Source organism: Clinocottus analis, unplaced genomic scaffold (assembly GCF_023055335.1).
Source record: "Clinocottus analis isolate CAN_PGR_092001 unplaced genomic scaffold, fCliAna1.0.p SCAF_8, whole genome shotgun sequence".
Classification (NCBI taxonomy): Eukaryota; Metazoa; Chordata; class Actinopteri; order Perciformes; family Cottidae; genus Clinocottus; species Clinocottus analis.
Genome location: NW_027176240.1, coordinates 8,644,572 through 8,664,279, shown reverse-complemented (window position 1 = coordinate 8,664,279; position 19,708 = coordinate 8,644,572). Strand labels below are relative to the sequence as shown.

General features: G+C 39.2%; 1 protein-coding gene across 1 annotated transcript in view; it reads left to right on the top strand.

Annotated features, from left to right (window-relative positions):
- The window catches only part of LOC137779551 (protocadherin-15-like), a 165,262-nt gene that overhangs the window by 52,669 nt on the left and 92,885 nt on the right, over positions 1–19,708 (top strand). The window contains exons 6-10 of the mRNA XM_068567458.1: positions 13,656–13,816; positions 15,310–15,465; positions 16,636–16,755; positions 16,883–16,993; positions 19,435–19,605. Of these exons, the coding sequence (XP_068423559.1) occupies positions 13,656–13,816; positions 15,310–15,465; positions 16,636–16,755; positions 16,883–16,993; positions 19,435–19,605 (719 nt within the window). The remainder of the gene's footprint in view (positions 1–13,655; positions 13,817–15,309; positions 15,466–16,635; positions 16,756–16,882; positions 16,994–19,434; positions 19,606–19,708) is intronic.

Genomic DNA, 19,708 nt, shown 5'->3' with positions numbered 1-19,708 from the left:
AGGTCTCCATATTAAAGGTGTGGAAAGTATATAATGGTTATTTAAGTCCAGTTAAGTTAGGTTCTATAAAGTAAATATGAACTTTCTTTAAATAAGATAGTGATGAAAACTAAAACTTCATCTGAGGGCGGCTCTCCTTACATTTCCATCACTTTATACCCTTTTTGTGTTACAAGTACTCAGACCAATCACTCATGTGATGAAAAGTATACTCTTTTTGGAAGAAAACAATATCCTTGTCTCGTCTCTGCCTCTTCACGCTCATCTCTGAACTTGCACCAAAGTCAACTGCACAAAGCTCGTCTGATAGAAAGTGAAGTGACAACTGTGCCAGAGTTTGTATGAAGACGAACAAAGAGATCAGCTTAAATCTTCTGCTTCAGCTGTTTTCTCTGGTCTATTGTCATCTCCTCACTTTCCCTCTATCTTATTCGCATGTTGTGTTGAGACTCCGTGCTTCTGTTTTTAGACCCAAGACAACTGGCCACAGAACAGCCTTGACACGGCATTAAAAGATGTGATGGAGTTGAAATGAGGGCAAACTGAGAAAATGGAGAGTGCGGATGCTAAATACCATGCAGCCTGTAAAGGTCTCACCTCTGCAGCTCTCATGGAGTTGTGTGGGCTTTCTTCCTGAGCACAATAACAGGTCCTGTGTCTACTGGTTTGTCTCCAGTATTGAAGGGCTTCGAGGCAGGTCAAGAAAGTGTTAAATGTGTTAACAGGTTTAAACAATTAATGAGCTGAGCCGGGCTGCGTGAGTGTTTTTCTCAGACACCGTGGACTCATTAGCGTCTCTCCTAAAAGTTAATTCAATCCCTCACGCTGTTTCTCTGCACAGAGCGTGTCATTAGCTCGACCATACTCTCTGTTGCTTCATTCCTTACATTTCAATGTCTCTGTTTGTAGCATTTCTCTCTCTTTGTGTCTACTTACTTCTCTCTTCTTCTTTCTATATTCTCAGGCACAACTTTTGGCTTGTTAGGAGTGCAACGGATCACAGAAGACGCTTTCAGATCATATCAGATCAGTGGATGCCACAGTCCAATAGTCCACCATCTTTTAGTTGGAGCTTAAGGTTGTCTGTTCATGCACACCATGTAGAATCAGCTTTATTGGCCAGGGAAGAATACACATACCAGAAAGTTAAATAAGAAACCCACAACCCTTGAAATATAGAAAGTGATTTCCTCATTAAAACTGAACCTGCATGAGAAGTCTGCGAGTGTTCTTCCAGCAGTTCACCTGGAAGTAACATTTCCTTCAAGCCCAACAGTGGGCTCGCACTGCTGTTAGACACCACTAAACATGTAGCGCGAGGCCTTACGATGATGAATCTTGTAACACCCTGACTCCTGAATTCAACGCTTTTCAAACAATAGTAGTTGTCAGCAGCGGAGCAAATTGATGTATGGTGTTTTCAGTGAGGCCCTGTACAGATAGCAAGGAAATAATTTGTAACCTCTTTGCCAAGTTGGGTGAAGAAAGTCTTGGTCCCTGTACGGCATATTGCTCCGTCTTCAAGTGACAATTCAAGTGAACACAGTTAACCTGCTGGCCACATAGCTGCCTTTAAGAAGATGCCCAGGGAATATAATTGACAGGTGTGAAGATATCATGAATATACAAATAACTGCTTTATTGGTATATGTTATGCGCAGCATCTTGTTGAGGTCATTTTCTGCAGACTTGTAGATGCACATTATATTACATACTCATTTTGTGGCGTGAAAGTCCTTACATAACTCCTGTCTGTTCATTATGAATGGCTATATGCACGTTTCTGTTCTAACGCTGTGTGCAATCCTACTTTGGTTATAATTGGTGACAAAATGATGAGACGTTATGAACACGTTCTGCAGTACATGATCTGTGTTAAATTTAGGCCTGGCCATACCCAATTAAAAGTCACCAATGAATCTGTTCTTTTTACTTTTTCTTGACATTAGCTTAAAAACTGCAGACAGGTTAGCTAGCATTGTCATCTGGCTGCATAGTGGGAATAGAGGAAACAAAATAGCTGGTTCTCATGTCGTGTAACTATTTACTTCACCTTTGTTGTGACAGCCAGTGGTGTGAGCTATAATAAATACAAGCTATCTTTTTAAGGGAAAATAACCTTTTGTGCACATGGTAATCACTTGATTTGTATGATACAGGAATTTTTCACATTATGCCAAAACAAAACGTCTAATTAAACAAATTGGTGCCCTTGCCAGTGCCAGTGTGCAAACAGTTGTGTACAAACTCTTAACTCCTGCTCTAACCCCACGTGTAGCACTTGACCTCTACGCTTGACTCCAGAGTCTGGGGTTGTTGTGTCTCAGAGCTGCGTGGGCTTTTCCTCACCTCAAAATAGTTTTCAGTGTTAAGTCAGAATTAAGTGTTTCTGTTTGGTGAACAGGTAGATTTTAAATCACTTCTAGTGGATAAAACAAAAGCAAAAAACACTTGTTTTTCTTACGAGGCTGTCTTTTTGTTCCCTATTTGGACTTTGGACATTCCTGCTCTTCCATGGTGGTTGCACTTTAGCAGGAACGGAAACATCTGGGTACATCTGACTGGAGTGAACCAAGTTACCGATTTGATGTTGTTGAGCTGTGAATCTGTTACTTACACAAAGCGAGCACTGCTGTTTTGCGTGCACACACAATCAAGTATATGAAAAGTGTGTGTTTGTGCTTGTTTCTGTTCATGCCAAATTACTTTGTGTGTGCACAATGTATCTACTTTTTTTCCCCCTCACACACACCGGTCTCAATATGATCATGTCCAGTTGTGATGATTGCTAGGTCATCAATATGTAATTAAAGCATAGCTGAAATGCGGGATTAGTGCACAACACCTGCTCCTTGTGGATTAGAGAGCAGAGAAGGGGCGGGACATGCACAGAGGCTCAATTATACACAACATAATTTAGTACATTGCGATTGCCAGCATGTCACTATTTTGGTATGGTTTATGCACCTTACAAGCTATAATTTTTTATCTCTTAATTTATGGTAAACTCTGTCTGGTTTACAGATGTTGAAGGTCTTTGTTAATCAGATTTAAAGTGGGTCGCAATAGCCTGTACTTTCTCATCTACTTGCTCTTAATTAGACCACAAGTGTGTTAATGCTATTGTTTTTCTTTAGAAGTGGAAAACATATTTTGATGTGCAAATAAAGAGAGCAATTATAGCATATTGTGGAGATAAACGGTCAGCATAATTGCTTCTGTTCCTGTTGTAAATCACTTTGTGCTTATCCTGATTACGCTATAAAACAGAGCTTTCATGTGTTTCGCTGCACTGTGATATTATTTGCATCAACATACTCGCTGGTTTGAATATCAATGTAAAATGCTCAGTATCTGAGATGCAAATAATTTCTAAAATCAGCCAAATTATTTATTTCTTACCACCAGATTTTTCTTTTTTAAGCAGATAGAATAAAATGCCTCCTGGTGTGAGCACACAACCCTCACAGCATTATTTCCCCCCATAATATGGCAGGATTGTCATCATAGATTAATAGTGTCATCAAATCATTTCTTTTTATTCACATCCCTAAAGCAATCCCTGTGTTCTTACTCTGCAGCATCCTCCACCCTCATCCCCTTACTGTATGTACGTGAAGAGACTATTGAGTAGAATGATGTTGCTAGTTTTCCACACTGTACTGTGACACAGACAAGAAAGATCACTGCAGTACATACAGTCTACTGTGTTAACCTCAAAGCACACGGTTAGTCTGGTAGTCAGAGCCAACACTGTACTGATGGTATCATCTGTAGAGCTGCTCCCGTAAAACAATGATGCCACGTTTGTGTACGCCATGAAAATGTTAAGGGCATTTTCAATAACACTGTTAATGTTTGGGCTCATACCTGTTAACATTGCAATGTAATTAAGGTGAATCAAAACCTCCACGAGTCTTGAAGAGTTGCACACAGCTCGTCAAAAAGCTACACCAAAGTAGTATATTCTACATTATTCCACAGCTTGTTGGTCCTATCAGCGGCTATTTGCCTCTGCGGTATTGAAGGAAAGTATTTATTGACTTTGCATTGTCGGAAAGCCCGTGCACTGTACATAGGTTTGAGTGGGTGCTAGCAAAACACCAAATAATTGGAACTATTTGTGTCACTTTTTAAAGTAAAACATCAGAAAGCTCTCTGTGTTGGATTTATTTGTGTTAGTTCTGCTGGTAATTTGCAGTTAAAAAAAAAAATGGAGCATTCTTTAATTAATTCCCAACATATTGTAATGAGATCGTGGATTAGTTTAATCCTCACATTAGGCTGAACAGACATTAAAATGATTGGTCATTCAGATTTCATGTTTGGATCTCATTTTCAAGCATAGCAAATTGAAATATGTGCTGTTCAACGCTGTATATGCTGCTGTGAAGATTGGTTCATCATGGTTGTAAAATGGTGATGGAAAATGGACTGCACTTATTTTTTTCGTCTTTGTGGGAAGAAGTGCTTTACAGTTTGTTTCCGATTCATCCATTGACACTGGGAGTAATTTGATGTTCCTTCAGTTATTCAGGGATTAACCTACAAACCCTGTTTTTATCCGACAAGCCGCTTTACCTCTTGAGCTACAGCTGGCTCCTTTTGGTCAATTTTTTGCTCGGCGACAACACAGCATCCACATCTGCCTCGCCTACTTGACCTTTAAGTTAATGTGGAAAGGCTGTAGCAGTTTGCTGACTGCTGTTGACATGCTGTTTGTTCGAGGGATGACAAAGTGTTTTCTTCTTTCCAAACTTATATCTTAACAACCATCGGAATTGCCGTAGCATTTCATGAAAGCATTTCTCGTCCCAAGAGGAAAAATGGGGATCCCCTGGCTTTTCATCTGGAGGCACCGGCAGGTCAAAGACGGAAACCAGCTGTATTGCACACACACTGCTGACTGCGGCTGCTCTCCTGGACCGTGCGCCTACACGGAGCCGAGGTTAAGATCTGCATAGATAAAAGCCAGAGCGTTTTGTCAAATGTGCAAAAAAAAGGTTATCATAGTCTGCTTGGTAATTTACAAATGAGGCTAGGGATGAAATATGCGTCAAAGACTAAAGTGAAATTAGAAGACAGGCTGGCGAATATAGTGATGCCTTCTGAGGAATAGGGTTAAAGCGGCACTTTGGAGTTTACATGCACTGCAGTAAACTTGGTTAGTATAAAACCCATGTTTGGTCAGTAATGAGATTTCTCCCCCGTGGTGCTTTGCCATGTTTTTGAGTGACGACTGCAATATTTGAAGTGCAGCGTTGATACCGTATGTGACACCTCAGCTCATGGATTTCGGAGTATTTGGAGTCAGCCAGCACAGTGGGAGGACACACTTTGTAGTGCAAGAGCAGTCTTCACACAGAACACAGCTAATGGCCAAGAAATCAGACATCTAGCTGTAGCAAGTCCCTCTGAATACCATATCCCAATTACAGAAACCTTGTTTCTCAGTCACATGTTTGTGAACTTATTTTAATGCAGAAAGTTGACAATTAATTTGTTACTTGGGAGTAAATAGTTTTATTTTTAATGGGCTTGCATTGCCTGGCATCTGACAAACAGAAACTGTGGTGGAACTTTAAGATATTTAGAATATTTTCACTCACCTCAAGTGAGACATTGGGAAAAAGTATGAAGCGACTGCAAAGTATTCACTCATGTGGAGAAGCAAACCTTGTTCTTAGCTTTAAATGTGGCTGTTGCATAGCCTACTACACTGGAGCTCTTGCAAAATGTGTCACACATAGCTATTTCTGTTCACATGGGACAACTCGATCTTTCAGGTAGTGTATCTGTTTTAGGGAGTGAAATGTCTTTTCAGAAAGAATGTGGACATTTTTGAATCATAAATGTCTGCATCGCAAATGCCAAATATGGATACACGTTGTTTAACGGGATGAGGAAATACCGCTGCGGTTAAATCTAGCTGTCACACTCTAAAAATAAATCAGTCTCTCCTATGCCCTGTAACAGTTTGGGGGTATATTGGGGGATATTCATCACTCGCTCCCAACGCTAGAAATAAGAAAGATGAGTTTGCCCCCATCGCTGATGTCATTTCAATGCACAGTTGCATGGAGAACGGCTTAAAAATGATGGCAGTCATTGGACGAGAGTCAGTTCCAATACCCAGAGTATCTTTCAGGCTAACGTTCTTGGAATGCGTAAAGTCAGTCTCCCATTCACTATCAATGGAGCAGCTCCAAGCCGTAAATCAGAATGACATCACAGACGAAAAGCTTGGATCTTGAAATCAGAGTTTTGGACAGCTCACATTTATGTGAGCTTCAGATTCTAACTGAGATTGTTATTGGCACTTCAGCGTCATGCTGTGGCGGTTTATTCGACACCCCAATCTTTTTACTTTGCACACACCTCTACTGGTAAACAGTATATGACTCATAGGTTGTCCAGTGTCCTATTATGACTAGTGTGGTGCACATTTTAATATTAAATCAACTCCAAATGTTATCAGCACTGTCTCCTGCTAGCTATTACTCTTTATGTAAAATAGCACATCTGAACGATTATTACCCGTCATATGAATCTGCTAATCCTGAACAATCACAACATTATTCAAATCAGTTGAGCTCCCTCCCTCTTTAACTCAACTGTTCAAGACGTGCCGTTCTATTTTTGTGCCCTACAATATGTTCATGTCCATGTAATCACAGACACAAAACTTTCTAATATTAAAGCATTGATGGGACTTTCGTCATAGATGAAGCGGTCTATTCTCTTTTCATCAAAGCTTGTCTCACATACCCCTTCATGTTCCTCGTAATGAATTCTCTGTTCACAGGGCTCTTGTTTGAAGGGTTTGGTCTGTTTTAGGGGGCTTGGAGGGTTTATGAAGGTCTTGCAATGCCTGGCATACTCACTGTTCTTAACCCTGGATAGCGATGATGTACAATCCATAAACATTTACACGATTGCATGTGATGCCAATGACCTGATCAAGGGACATCATGTGCCAATGCAGCCGCTGCAAGTCAGAAAATGTAACCGTCTTGTGCAAAAGTCGCAGAAAGCGAGTTTTTAGGAATAGCACAAGACAGCAGTTTGTAGAAATTATGTAATATGTAAAAGTGATTTAATTTAGTAATATAACATTTCAGCGAGCTTATGGATTGTTCCAGCCAACAAAACACCCAATATTAATGACTTGCTCAAGGTTTTGAGTACAATGCTTTGCAACAGTCACGGCATTCAATAAGCACCGGCTGCCGGCCAAACAGCTGACTGCTTATAGCAGTCCGGACAGCAGCGTTATTATATTATCTTTGATAAATAATGCAATAGTGTTGATAAACAAGTTGCCATTCGCTGTGCATGTACTATACACTGTACGACCACTAGCCTCAGCCACAAGACACCGCGAGTATGATAAGAGAGGATGTGCGTCCCGCCCCCACGTGCTCTTTCAGGATGTGTGTGAGCGCACGCTTCGCCGAGAAGTTGTTTCCCTGCCGAGTAGAATGTTGTCTTCAGTGTTCAGCAAATAGTTGCAAAATAATTCATGAGTAAAACACAGACAGGGGAGACCCTCATTAGACAAGCTTCTTAGGAAAACACCGCCGCAGCAAAGTGACGAGTGTGCAGTAAGCATTTAAAAAACAGTCCAATAAAAAGGCTGCATTCTCAAAATGACACATGTTTATTGTTGTTGTCCTAAAACGCACCAAAAGCCTAATTCCCTTCCTCAGAATAATGGAGGCAAAATAGGCTATACATCTCATGTTGTTCTGCAGCAACAACAGCCTTTTATTTTAATGCTGTCTATTTTGAAACAGCGCTGATGGCTTAATGCACTTTTCAGCATCATCATTATTAAGACTGTGTGGTCCATCTTACCTTTCTCCACACAATAACAAGAGCAACAAAAGCAACCATGTTTATCTCTCGAAAAGCCTTCCACATCACTTGATTCTTATGTAAATAAAACATAATCACCTTACAATAAGATTTTACAACGATGAATACAAAGATCAATTGTTGATCCATTTACTCATATGATTGGCTGCCTCGACATCCTCACCACATTGTAATCTGGCTAACAAAACAAAATCGTTCATTATTATGAATGTATGCAAGTTGCGCTGTCAAAACTAATTTGCTGGACCAGTTTGCTTCTTTGGCTTCCGTTCAAAAGGAATATCATGATTATGCAAGAGATATGAAATCATCCTGACTATATGGCACATGTGGGTCAGACTGAATTAAACAATAATGTGTCACATTTGTTTGCGCATTAGTTTATTTTGACTGCAGTGTGGCATCTGTTACCACACAGCAAAAGATCTATTTTGAGTCTAATGAAAGTTGAGGCTGGTGATTAAAACATCCTCATTATTGTCAAGCATTTCATTTTAGGCTTTGAAATTGAATAATTTATTCATTAGCAGGTGTGTGAAATTGTTTAACCATGTATCAGTCTTCATTTAAGCAGTTGATGTAGGCAGCCATTGTTAAAACAAACTAACGAGCTGTAACAAACATACCTGTACCTACTGGTTAAACATATCGCAGAACCAACTATTCCAGCCTAATCAAGCAAGCAAAGGGACGTTGGTGTGTGTTGGACAGGTAGCAGGAGACGCATGTTTACAGCCTCTATAAAATGCTCCAGCCTGGAATACAAAGTCTGACGATGATTAACTAGTTTTTTGTATGAAATGTTTGAACATCCATTCATGGCCATATAGTTATGTGGCACTATATGTGTCAAAAACCCTTTTCACAGCAGCTATGTTTCCTAAATGGAACAGGGCAATACTTCATGTTAATTACACATGTTTTTACCCTGCGATGACATCTCAAAACAGCTGCTGTGGATAAAGGCCTTTTGTTACATTTATGATTCCCTGACTTTTCATGGAGCACCATCATCAGGTCAAAGTTACAATGTGTCCGATACTGTTGTTTATGACCAAATACCTCACGGACCCAACCTCATCTGTCCTATGTGCTCATGAGCAAATGTGTACACATTATATGATTAGCATCTGGTTTTCTATCTTGTATTTGTGAAGCGGTTTAAGATACATGTATACAATGCATATTCTGTGTAGTTTAAAACTGAGTTTGGGGAGAAAGTTGCTTCAGTAAAGTTGGGCTGTTATGGGCAAATTAGCTGTCTGGCAAAGTAATGAGAAAAAGTTGATAGTTTCAATCAGGCGGAAATTTACAAAATTTTCAGGAATGGCAGAGTGTTAATTTTATGCCCTGTATTGACAAAATGATGCTCAAGGCCCAATATCAGCTCAGTATGCACGTACGTATGACATGCAACTCACCCAATATGGGAGGCAATTAAAAAGCATTCATATCCATCTTTAAAATTCCCCGGAGGAAGAGATTGCTGCAACACCATTTGGGATCCCCAATTACTGAATAAAACAGCTGCAGCTTTTTTTCCTCCTTTGTCTTCTTGACTCTAGTTTACTTTGGCAGACATGCATAAACAGACAGATGTTTTTCATGTCAAATTATATCAAAAGTAATTAAGCATTTGGAGTGCTAAGATGGCACTGATATTACATCCCCCCTCATTTGGTGATGCACTTATTTTTGTCTTCGCAGTGCATGCGGCTCCTTGACAGCTGTGCTCCTGTTTGTATTGCATTTGCATGAGTTTGTGCCTGAGTGAGAATGTTAAACACTTCTGTGCGAGTTCTCTGAAACCAATACCATGCATAGTAAGTGGGATTTCCATAATTGCTCCATAGGTGCTCGTTCACCACGTTGTGAACACACAGACATGTTCAGGTGTGAGATGTCTCAGGTGTAGAAGTTAGCTCCTCCTCCTCTTCCTCCTCTTAGTCATGTCAGACATCATCGCTCAGGCAGCAATTATGTACTGCAGAGGCCCCACATTCACGGCAGCACAAGACTGATGGAAAGGGGTGTAGGATACTTGATATTATTTTCATATTTATTGAGTAATGCACCCTAGATGTTGTACTTTTTGTGTGTGAAGGTGGTAGGATACACATATTTAAAGAACACTTTACACACCTGAAGTTGTAGAGGGAGCAGAACCCACATACTGTTTTCTCAACCCTTGAGAATCTTTATTGCTGCATTTTGTTGCCATTTACATATCCAATTAACTTTTATCTTACGATGTGAATGCTAATGAACACAGAAGTATTTCATTAACATGCGTGCAATGCAAAAAGTTGTACGCTCTCAATGTGGATGCACTCGCTAGTGTTGTTTGATCAAACACCTGATAAACATTATGGTCGTCAGTAGAAATGTTATTGCACTCTTAAGATTGTTCATTATCAGGAAACTGGGCCATGAGCTCCTAATTTATCTCTTTCCAGACTCAATGTACCTGAATTGCAAAGGCTGATCTCGTTTGGGCTTTAGACTTTTGAACATCCAAAACACGAACTTCACAGGCTCTCAGTCAGCAAGCTGTCGCATATGGAGTCCTCCCCGGTGCTTTAAAAGTAATCAGTAAGATGGTAAAATCACTTCTAAAATTAAGTAGCCGGTGAAGGGATGCCAGGATAGGGAAATAGTCTCATGTTGGTGCCAGAAAGAAACTTTTTACCATATCCAGATGAAGGGGAATTACAATAATCCTAATGGGACATTACAAAGAAAGTCACCAGACTTGTTTTGGGGAGGAATCCACTTAATAGATATTATGAGTGTGAAGGCAGTTTGAAAATGTGCCAGAAAGAAATGAGGGTCCCCTCAGAGATGTTCTGAAATTACCTTCACTAAAGTTTGACGGAGTGAAAGCGCTGTGTTGATTATGGCCACACCGTGCTAGCACAGTCTGCTAAACGATATCTACTGAGTCAAGTAGTTTTAAGTAGTAGAACACGTGAAACTGATGTTTTTCTTCTTGTTTTATAATCATTAATTCTATCAAGGCAGATAGAGCTCTGTGATAAGTTTTAAAAACCAGACTGAAACTTTCACACATGGTTATTACTTGTGAATGCCACCCATTGATCTATACTTTCCTCCAGAACCTTTTCCCACACAAACAGATCTCTGAGATGGGTACACAAGTCAGTCGGACCAAGTGCAAACCTTTGCAGGAGAGGTTCAAGTGCTGCATTTAAAAAAATTAAAAAAAGATGATGGGAAGAGTCAGAGAACTATCAAACACCGGTTAAGGATGCTAGAGAAAGATAGTTTTACTCACTGTTATCTTGCCTTTTTAAAACCATAATAGTACCATTAACCTTTACTTATGTAGTTATGTGTTAACTGTTTGTTATTGCCCACTTATTTATTTTTTTTCTTCGTCAGATGAATAACAGTATAGATTGGATGAGTCAAAGCTCATGGCCAGAATCAAACCTGGACGTTGTATATGATGTGCGCCGTTAACATTTGGCTAACAAGGCGCTCTATTATTTATTTTGGTTTGCTTCCTTGTGGCACTGTCAACCTTTTAGAAATGAAGATCTTGGATTAAACTCAACGCATATTTCAAACAGGACTTCATGCTAAAACCAATGCAGCTTAATGCAACAATTCTTTTTATTTTTTTCCTACTAAACCTGGAGCCCTATCAGAAACGGGCCTCCACACTTATCTGGTGCCATCATCTCCGGATGCCAACTTTATTGATATTTGGGATAAAAGTAAGGCCTCTGTGTTGTCTCTGTGGGGTTGGGCCACTGTGAAGGCCAGATCAGAGGCTCCTCTGACTGGAGATGAGCCGGACTGAATCACAGGCTGCTAAAGAGAGAGGGGTTTCATTTATTCAGAAATGAAGTACATATTCAGCACGGTGGAACTCAGGGTAGCACTTGTTTGTTAAATCTGTCGGACTCCGACATCCTTTTGACTGATGAGGACAACAACTTTGCTGTGTGAGATTGAGAGAGGAAACAGTGGGAGTATCGACTGTCAACGCAAAAAAAAAGAGCTGAAATTCAATTAACTTGAAGCTTTCTCTGCCCTTCTTTATAATATTATTAATGATGTAATTTACGACCCGAGTTTTTCAAAAAGATGTAGCTCACCACTCAAGGTACTGAGGCAAATATATTTATGAAAAGCTGTGTTTTAAATTAATGAACAAGCAACAGGGGGGTCTTTTGACTTTTAAATTAAATTCTTAGGAGATCCATTTTTCAGACAGAGTTTAGCACAAGTAAGACAGATAATTATAGGTCTTTGTGATTACAACACACAAATGCATCAAACCCTGACTGCTGCAGACGTGGAGCACGCTCATTAATAATAGTTGCATACAAATGCAGTGGGTATTATAATTACAAGGCAAAAGCTTCTATCACACTTCCATCTGTGCTCCTTCCAGAGAGGCTGAGTGACTCTGCAAAATGGTTGAATCCGCTTTATGAAAGGATGAAATTCAAGATGTTATGGGGGCAGTAATTAAAAAATCACAGTAATTAAAAAATCACATTAAAACACAACCACCCACTTATGTTTTACGGCTATCAAGAGCGTTGGTTTCCACTAAAATATATATATATATATATATATATATATATATATATATATATATATATATATATATATATATATATATATTAGTGTGTCTACGCAGTGAATTTAGAAAATTAAAAAATAATAATAACTTGGTATAACTCGTGTTTTTAACCGCAGTGGGTATTTCCTCACATGGTTCAGCCTCTCATGGTGCTATAACTCTCAATGGCTATAAACTTTTTATTCAATTAGACAGTGAAATATAAAAACCTATTCCGTTTACAGTATGTCTGCGCTGAACATGTCTTATCCAAATATACTTGTGTTTGGAAATACCATGTTACTCTGTCTGGTTACTGAATTTATTTTTCTGTTGTTGCCATCAGATAATTGTTTAAGCCAGAATATGACTGTGCTTCATGACTGTGAGGTAATTTTAAATGGATCTGGAGAGGAAGAACAAGAAAGATTAGTATTTTTTGCTTTTCACTTTTCCAGCTTGGTGTACTTTTACTGAAGTATGGATTTTAATTATTTTTTTGCGTCGCTGATCTCAATTGAAGCTACTCATTACTGCTTTTCATTTTTTAATGAACCTCCAGTTATTTTGTAGATCAACCAATTTGGCCACTAATGAATAAAACAATCCTCTGATTTAACAGGCTTTGGGAGACTTATCCCAGAGGGCTGCTGTTTAACAAAAAAAAAAAAAAAAGTTTAATCAGTCACTGATTGAAAGCTGTGGAGTATGAACCAGAAAGTGCCGGTGCCCTCAAGGATGATAGTTATCAATTTAAGAGATTTGCTGTCATAAGGTGTGGAATAGTCTCCAGATATCTGAGGCATTATTTCCTCTTTTCTTTCAGGGCTGTTGATGGTCAACGTAGGAGTAAATCAAAATAGTCATGTTGTTTTTTTTCTTCTTCCCAGAAACGCTGCACAAGATGAATACCACAACAAGAAAAACACTCTTGTACTGTTTTCAATATTTTAAACCCTTTATTCAAGTTTGCGTCATGGGGCATTATTTAACAAAGCTGTGCTGCTTGTTTTTAATTTATTTTAATTTCAGCTGATTGACCGTCATCATCCAGGGCATTTGCTTTGCAGTATTCTCTTTTTAACAGTAAAACATGTCGTCAGTGCCTTTTTATATGGGTTTTTTAAAAACAGATGTCCGGAGGTCCTTTTATTAATTAAAGACTACGTTGTATTCACAGGTACAGTTTTGGTGGAAAACATGCAGATAAATGGCCGCGCCCAAGACCCAGGCAGAACCATCTCACTGACGTTGCTTGACAACTACGACTACTGGGTGATACTGGAACCAGCACGACAGAGGCTCTTCCTCAACAGCACCGGGCGCATTCTGGACAGAGACGTGAGTACAGGACTGAGGACGGTGATGCAAATCAGAGAAAAGAAAGTCACACCTGTGTTGTTAAGTAAATCTAATTAACATAATGTATGAATACATGAGAGCTTGTTTTGCGGATGGAGAATAGTGTTCGGGGTTAATAATGTCCTGTGGTCATTGGTCTCATGGTAATGATCAAGTGTTGTATGCACACTGTCCTTTTCATGTTAATCAAAGGTAAGTCGTTTTTTTCACACACATTTTTGTCAGGGCCATTTAAATCTACTAACGAGTCAACATTACTGTCATTTTTATTATCATTTTCTATCATTACATAAAATCTCAGAGTGCTCCAGCTCGCACATCCACATCCTTTTGTTTTGTTATGTTGCTTCCTGTTTGTAGTTCTTTGTCATCTGTCATGCTGACAGATAATTAAAGGTAATACATCATCATAAATGTCATGTGAGAAGGCCTAAATACACTTTTTGTTAATGTGACCGATATTGGCAATCTTGACAGTGATCAATACAATAAGAACAATTGATTTACAATTACTTTAATTGTAATAGTTCATGATGTTTTTTTTTTTTTTTTTTACTGTTTCATACAAAGAGAACATATTTTTGATGTAATGCAGCACTACATTGGCATTGCTTTCTAGATTGTTAATTGCGGTAACCCAGAGTGCTAAATATAGTAAGTGAACGTATAAATGCAGACACTGTCTGTATGTAATATGTTCACTTGACTCCAGGGTCTCAGTAAAGCTGCACTGAATACAGATCAGTTTGAATGGTACATTATAGGCTGTGAGGTGTAGAGTTCACTGGGTGTTAAGTGCTGTGACTGCCGTGGGAAAGAAGCTGTTTTTGAAGTGCGTGCTTAGGTTATATGGACTATGGGGAAGGAGCTATATTTAACGCTGCTAATGGGAATAACTTCGAAATACGGCCAATTAACAGGAGAAATGACAACAGGGGAGGAGCACACGGGAATCAAACCTTTGCTACTGAGAAGGAGAGACGAGCAGAGAGAAGCTGAGGAGGCCGCATCGCACCGTGACTGTTTCTAAATGCAGCTGACGTCTGACAAGCAGTGGCGGCAGCGAGACCAGCTGTTGCTGTTCATAATACATTTTAAACAGAAGATGGCACGAGGGCGGCCGCCCTGTTTGATCAGACGTCTGATTAATCTATTGCATTAAATATTTACAAAGCGAAATCAGGCCGCACAATCCAGCTTAAAACAAAACAATGGCTGGGATTTGTATACACCAATATTACTACACCAATTAAAAAATATTTGTTTTTCCAAAACCTCTCTCCCCTCCGCCTTATTGCTTTGATCATCATGTGCATGTCCTGTTTGTTTGCTGTACTAGTTATGTAGCTTGTTTACTTGGAGTATTGGGCGCCAGTGACGGTCAATGCAGCGGGAATTCCAACATATGCAACGTTAATATTCTCTCTCTCTCTTTCTCTCTATCTCCATCCCTCTCTCTGTCGCTCTCTCAGCCACCCAACTACATCACCACCATCGTGGTTCAGGTCCAGTGCACCAATGAGCTGGTCGGCACTGTCATTTTCCACGAGGTACGGATTGTTGTGAGGGACATGAATGACAACACCCCGCACTTTCAGCAGCCACGCTACTATGTGGCCGTCAACGAGGTAAGGGAGCGACTCCTGTACATCCAGACACTGTGTGCAGACTTTTCATGGTGATTGGACTAGTTTAGTTTACTGTGGAAAATGAGCTAATTCCAGTAAATATTGGTCCAGCCTATGTATTAGTTATAGCCCATTCATCTCAGTGTCCCAGAGTCAGATGCACAAATGAGGGCAAAGTGGAATGCATTACTGTTTGCTACAGAATCTTTAAAAAATATATATATAATACACTAATACAAATCTATATATTTACGCTACCAATGTGGTCACCAAAGTCTAAATTATTTAAATCACACTTGTAATCGTTGATTGTCAACATGATCCTGAAGAGTAAAAGGAAGTTATTGAAGAATGTGACTGCCTACAGCTATTAGTTCTAAGTTATGCAAATTATTATGTTTCATTTCGGGTAATTTAAATGATATTTTCATCATGGACAATGTGTCTGTGCAAAACAAGTGCTACTTCTCTGTCTGACATAACAGTCGTTGTTCTTTTTCCAGTTTGTATTCATGCAAACTGACAGGTCAGGAGAGCGTTCAAATAATTTACTTGCAGCCCGCTCTGCATTCATTTACATACTTTTTGTTGGCACCAGGTGGGACAATCGTTTGCCTCCAGAATAAACCTGCAATTCATCAAATCTTCTGCATTTTCTTTTTTTTTTGGCGTGGGGGAGGGAGTTAAGAGGGGGGGGGGGGGTCAGGAGATAATTCCCTGCTGAGTTCTCAACAACCACGACTTTGTCTTTGTTGTTTACACTTTGTGTAATTTGCATGTTTGAAGCTCCTGTCACAGTGTGTTATCCTAGCCATAGCAGCTGCCCCAGCAGTATAGTGAGTCATTCTACATTTCTGTCAGCTTCCCCCCCGAACAAGCCCCTTGCTCTGCCTGGTCCTGTGGGCCAGAGCTGAAGGCTCTGGGGGAAAGCAGTGGGTCTCATACTTACTTTTTTGTTATTCTGTCAGCACATAAGTCTTCAGACCGCTGCTGACTGCAACATTTCCTCTTTTAGATTTTTTTTCTTCTTTTTGTGTACTAATGGGCTTGTGTGGCAACAGTAATAGTTAAATGCATGGCAGGCTCTCTGTTGTAAGTAAATGGTGTACTCACAGGGGGCTGTTTGAGCCATTGACTTTTCTTTCTCCACACTCTCATATTTCCCTGTAGCTCACACCAGTCGGAACGACCATTTTCACTGGCTTCACAGGAAATAATGGCGCTACGGACATTGACGATGGGCCCAATGGACATATAGAATACGGCATCCTTTACAACCCCAATGATCCGGTATATGGACAAGTCACGCCGTTATAAACACCCTCTACACCGTTGTAAATTTATTCAGGAGTCATGACTTATTGCTCACATCCACCTTTCCTGTTGTCTTATCATATCAACTCTCTTTTTCGTTCAGGCATCGAACAGGACAGTGAGTGTTGCAAACACCCTTTCAGGACACATTATTCTGGCAGAGAGGCTAAACTACGAGGAGAGAACGCGCTACCTGGTTTTGGTCCAGGCCAATGTAAGTGACTTTTGATATACTAGTATGAGCTTAGTGCCAACAAATTATAAGCAAACTCTGATTTCATACATTTTGTATAATGTAAAGAAATTACAATGCTGATAAGCCGATATCTAAAGATTTCATTTTCATCACCAGCAGAGGCTGAATTCACACATCTTTGGTTCGATTAAGAAATTGAATCACTTATGGTCTTTTTTTTTTTTAGCATATTTTAGATCTTTCAGTTCTTTTACTGGGCGGATGTTATTACCATGAGGTCAATAGTTTGCTGCTTCAATGAATTCAAGTCAATACGCTGCATAATTTCTATTCCTAAATCTACTTTTAAAGCCAGACCTGACACAGATTTTCTTTTTTTTTTTTTTACAGAAATGTGGTCATCATTTAGCAAATCATCCTTTTGGTTTTCTATTAGTTTTACCTGTCATGACTTGGATTCATGTTGCTTTTACACATATTAACAAGAAGTAATTAGAGATTCCTCCGTTGACAGTCAGTGTGAGGAAATCACACAAACAAGCGTTTCACCTCCCATTTAACTCATACTAATTCAGAGATCGCTCATGGTCAGCAATATCAAGCAGAGGTAATTGAACCCTCCAGGCTTTCATTGCTACTTATTTCTTTTTGTTCATTAAAAGTGTTTGAGGATGTCTTTGAGACATTCTGTGATAACTGTCTGTAGTCTTTAATTTACGAGAGCAATTTAGCAAATCAGAATTATTTACGGATGCAAAATTATGGATTTTAATCTGACGGGGTAACTTGTCATGTATTTATTATTTTTAGTCCTCATTTTTCTGCTTCATGAAAGAGTAGTTGAGCATGTTTTTTTATCCTTTAAGTAGAACTTGATTGAAATATTATAATATATAATAAGAATAATACTCCTGTTTTTATGTGCTGTTATGACTGAAGACCATCATCACTTATAAATAATGAATATGTTATATCAATGCAATAAGGAATAAGGAAAAATATGCAATTTGAAAAACATGTAAGAGTGTTTTGACATAAAACATAGTATAAATTATGTATTAAAGCATCATGTTAGATGTTAGACGTCAGCTGCATGATTTGCTTCATGTTTTGCTACATAGTAAATTAGTATGTGTTTAAAATAATATAAAACAAGTAATCCTGTCAGTATGAGTTTTTTATTTTTTATTCTCTTTTTCAGTTCTTACCCTAATCCACTAGGCAGTAAATGTCTGTTGACCAAGAGCTACCGCTAAGCCCTGTGGCCAAGAATCTGACTTCAGTTAGACAAACACCCAGGCAGGGAAGAGTTCGCCGTTCCTATATAAACAGTGTTATATTATAGTGTACAAACTGTTTCAGAACCTTATGGATCAAAGCTGTGAGTGTCAATACGCAGAACCTTTCTTCACAAAAAGACAAAAGCAACGATTATCATAATTCACAGCATTGTAATCACTTCCCAGTCACTGATAACATAATAATTTACCTTATGAAGCAGTGGTCAGATATTAAGAAAGAAAGCACTGCAGAACAGATGAGCATCTAACAGTTAACCCCTCTCTTATTCTCTCCATTTCCTGCATGAGGGAGCAAAAGACTCAACCCTTTACTCTGGCAAGAGGTCCTCCAGGGACATTTTTATTTTCTCTTGCGGGAGGACGTCAGAGTAGAGAAAGAAAGACATGGTATTTACTAGAACTCTGTGCTGCTTGTGTCAAGAGTTCAATTACACTAGCAGTGCAAATCTTTGAAGAGCTGAGCTGCTCACTTCTCAGGGTACAACTCTGGGGAGCAGCAAGAACACAGGGGGAGATAGTTAAGGACAACTGCGGAAAAGATGTGTTTTAACGTAAAAACTGATGCCATACAAATTCATGTTTAAGTAGAACATAGTCATACTGTTCGGTTTGGTGTGAAGTTAAATGTTTGCATCGTACCGTCTCTTACATTTTAAATACATACTAATTTACTATGTCGCAAAACATGATCCTTTAGTACATACATTATACTGTAGTAAAAGGCCATTTTTTGGATGTTTTATGTCAAAACACTCTTACAACATGTTTTTCAAATTCCATATTTTTCCTTATTCCTTATTGAATTGATATAACAAATTGGTTATTTAGAAGTGATGATGGTCTGCAGTCATAACGACACATAAAAACCAGATTATTATCTTATATTAAAATATTTCAATCATGTTCTACTTAAAGGATAAGAAAACATGTTCAACTACTCTCTCCTGAAGCAGAAAAATGAGGACTAAAAATAATAAATACATGACTGTGCGCTTCCATAATGGCAAAACACTGCAATATATGCTCGAGAATAGCTGCAGAGATCTGTCACGGTTCTAAAATGTCATACTGACTTCAGCTTGAGCAGTGTGTAGTGTGTAGTATTATTGTGCACAAAGTTTTGAAGGTTAAAATTGAAAATGTTTCTTCATCTCCCAGGACCGCGCTCCATACCCCCCCAACAGGCAAACTGCCACCACAACTCTGACCGTGGATGTTCTGGACGGAGACGATCTGGGCCCCATGTTCCTGCCTTGCATTTTGGTGAACAACACCCGTGACTGCAACCCACTCACCTACCGTGTTGCTATCCCTGAATTCACTGAACCGGTAAGAACCAGGCAGACAGGCAACTGTGAGCACGCTGCTCTTCCACAAGGTCATTTTAACAGAGTTCCTCCTGTTAATAGTATGTGCATATTTGTTATTTCAC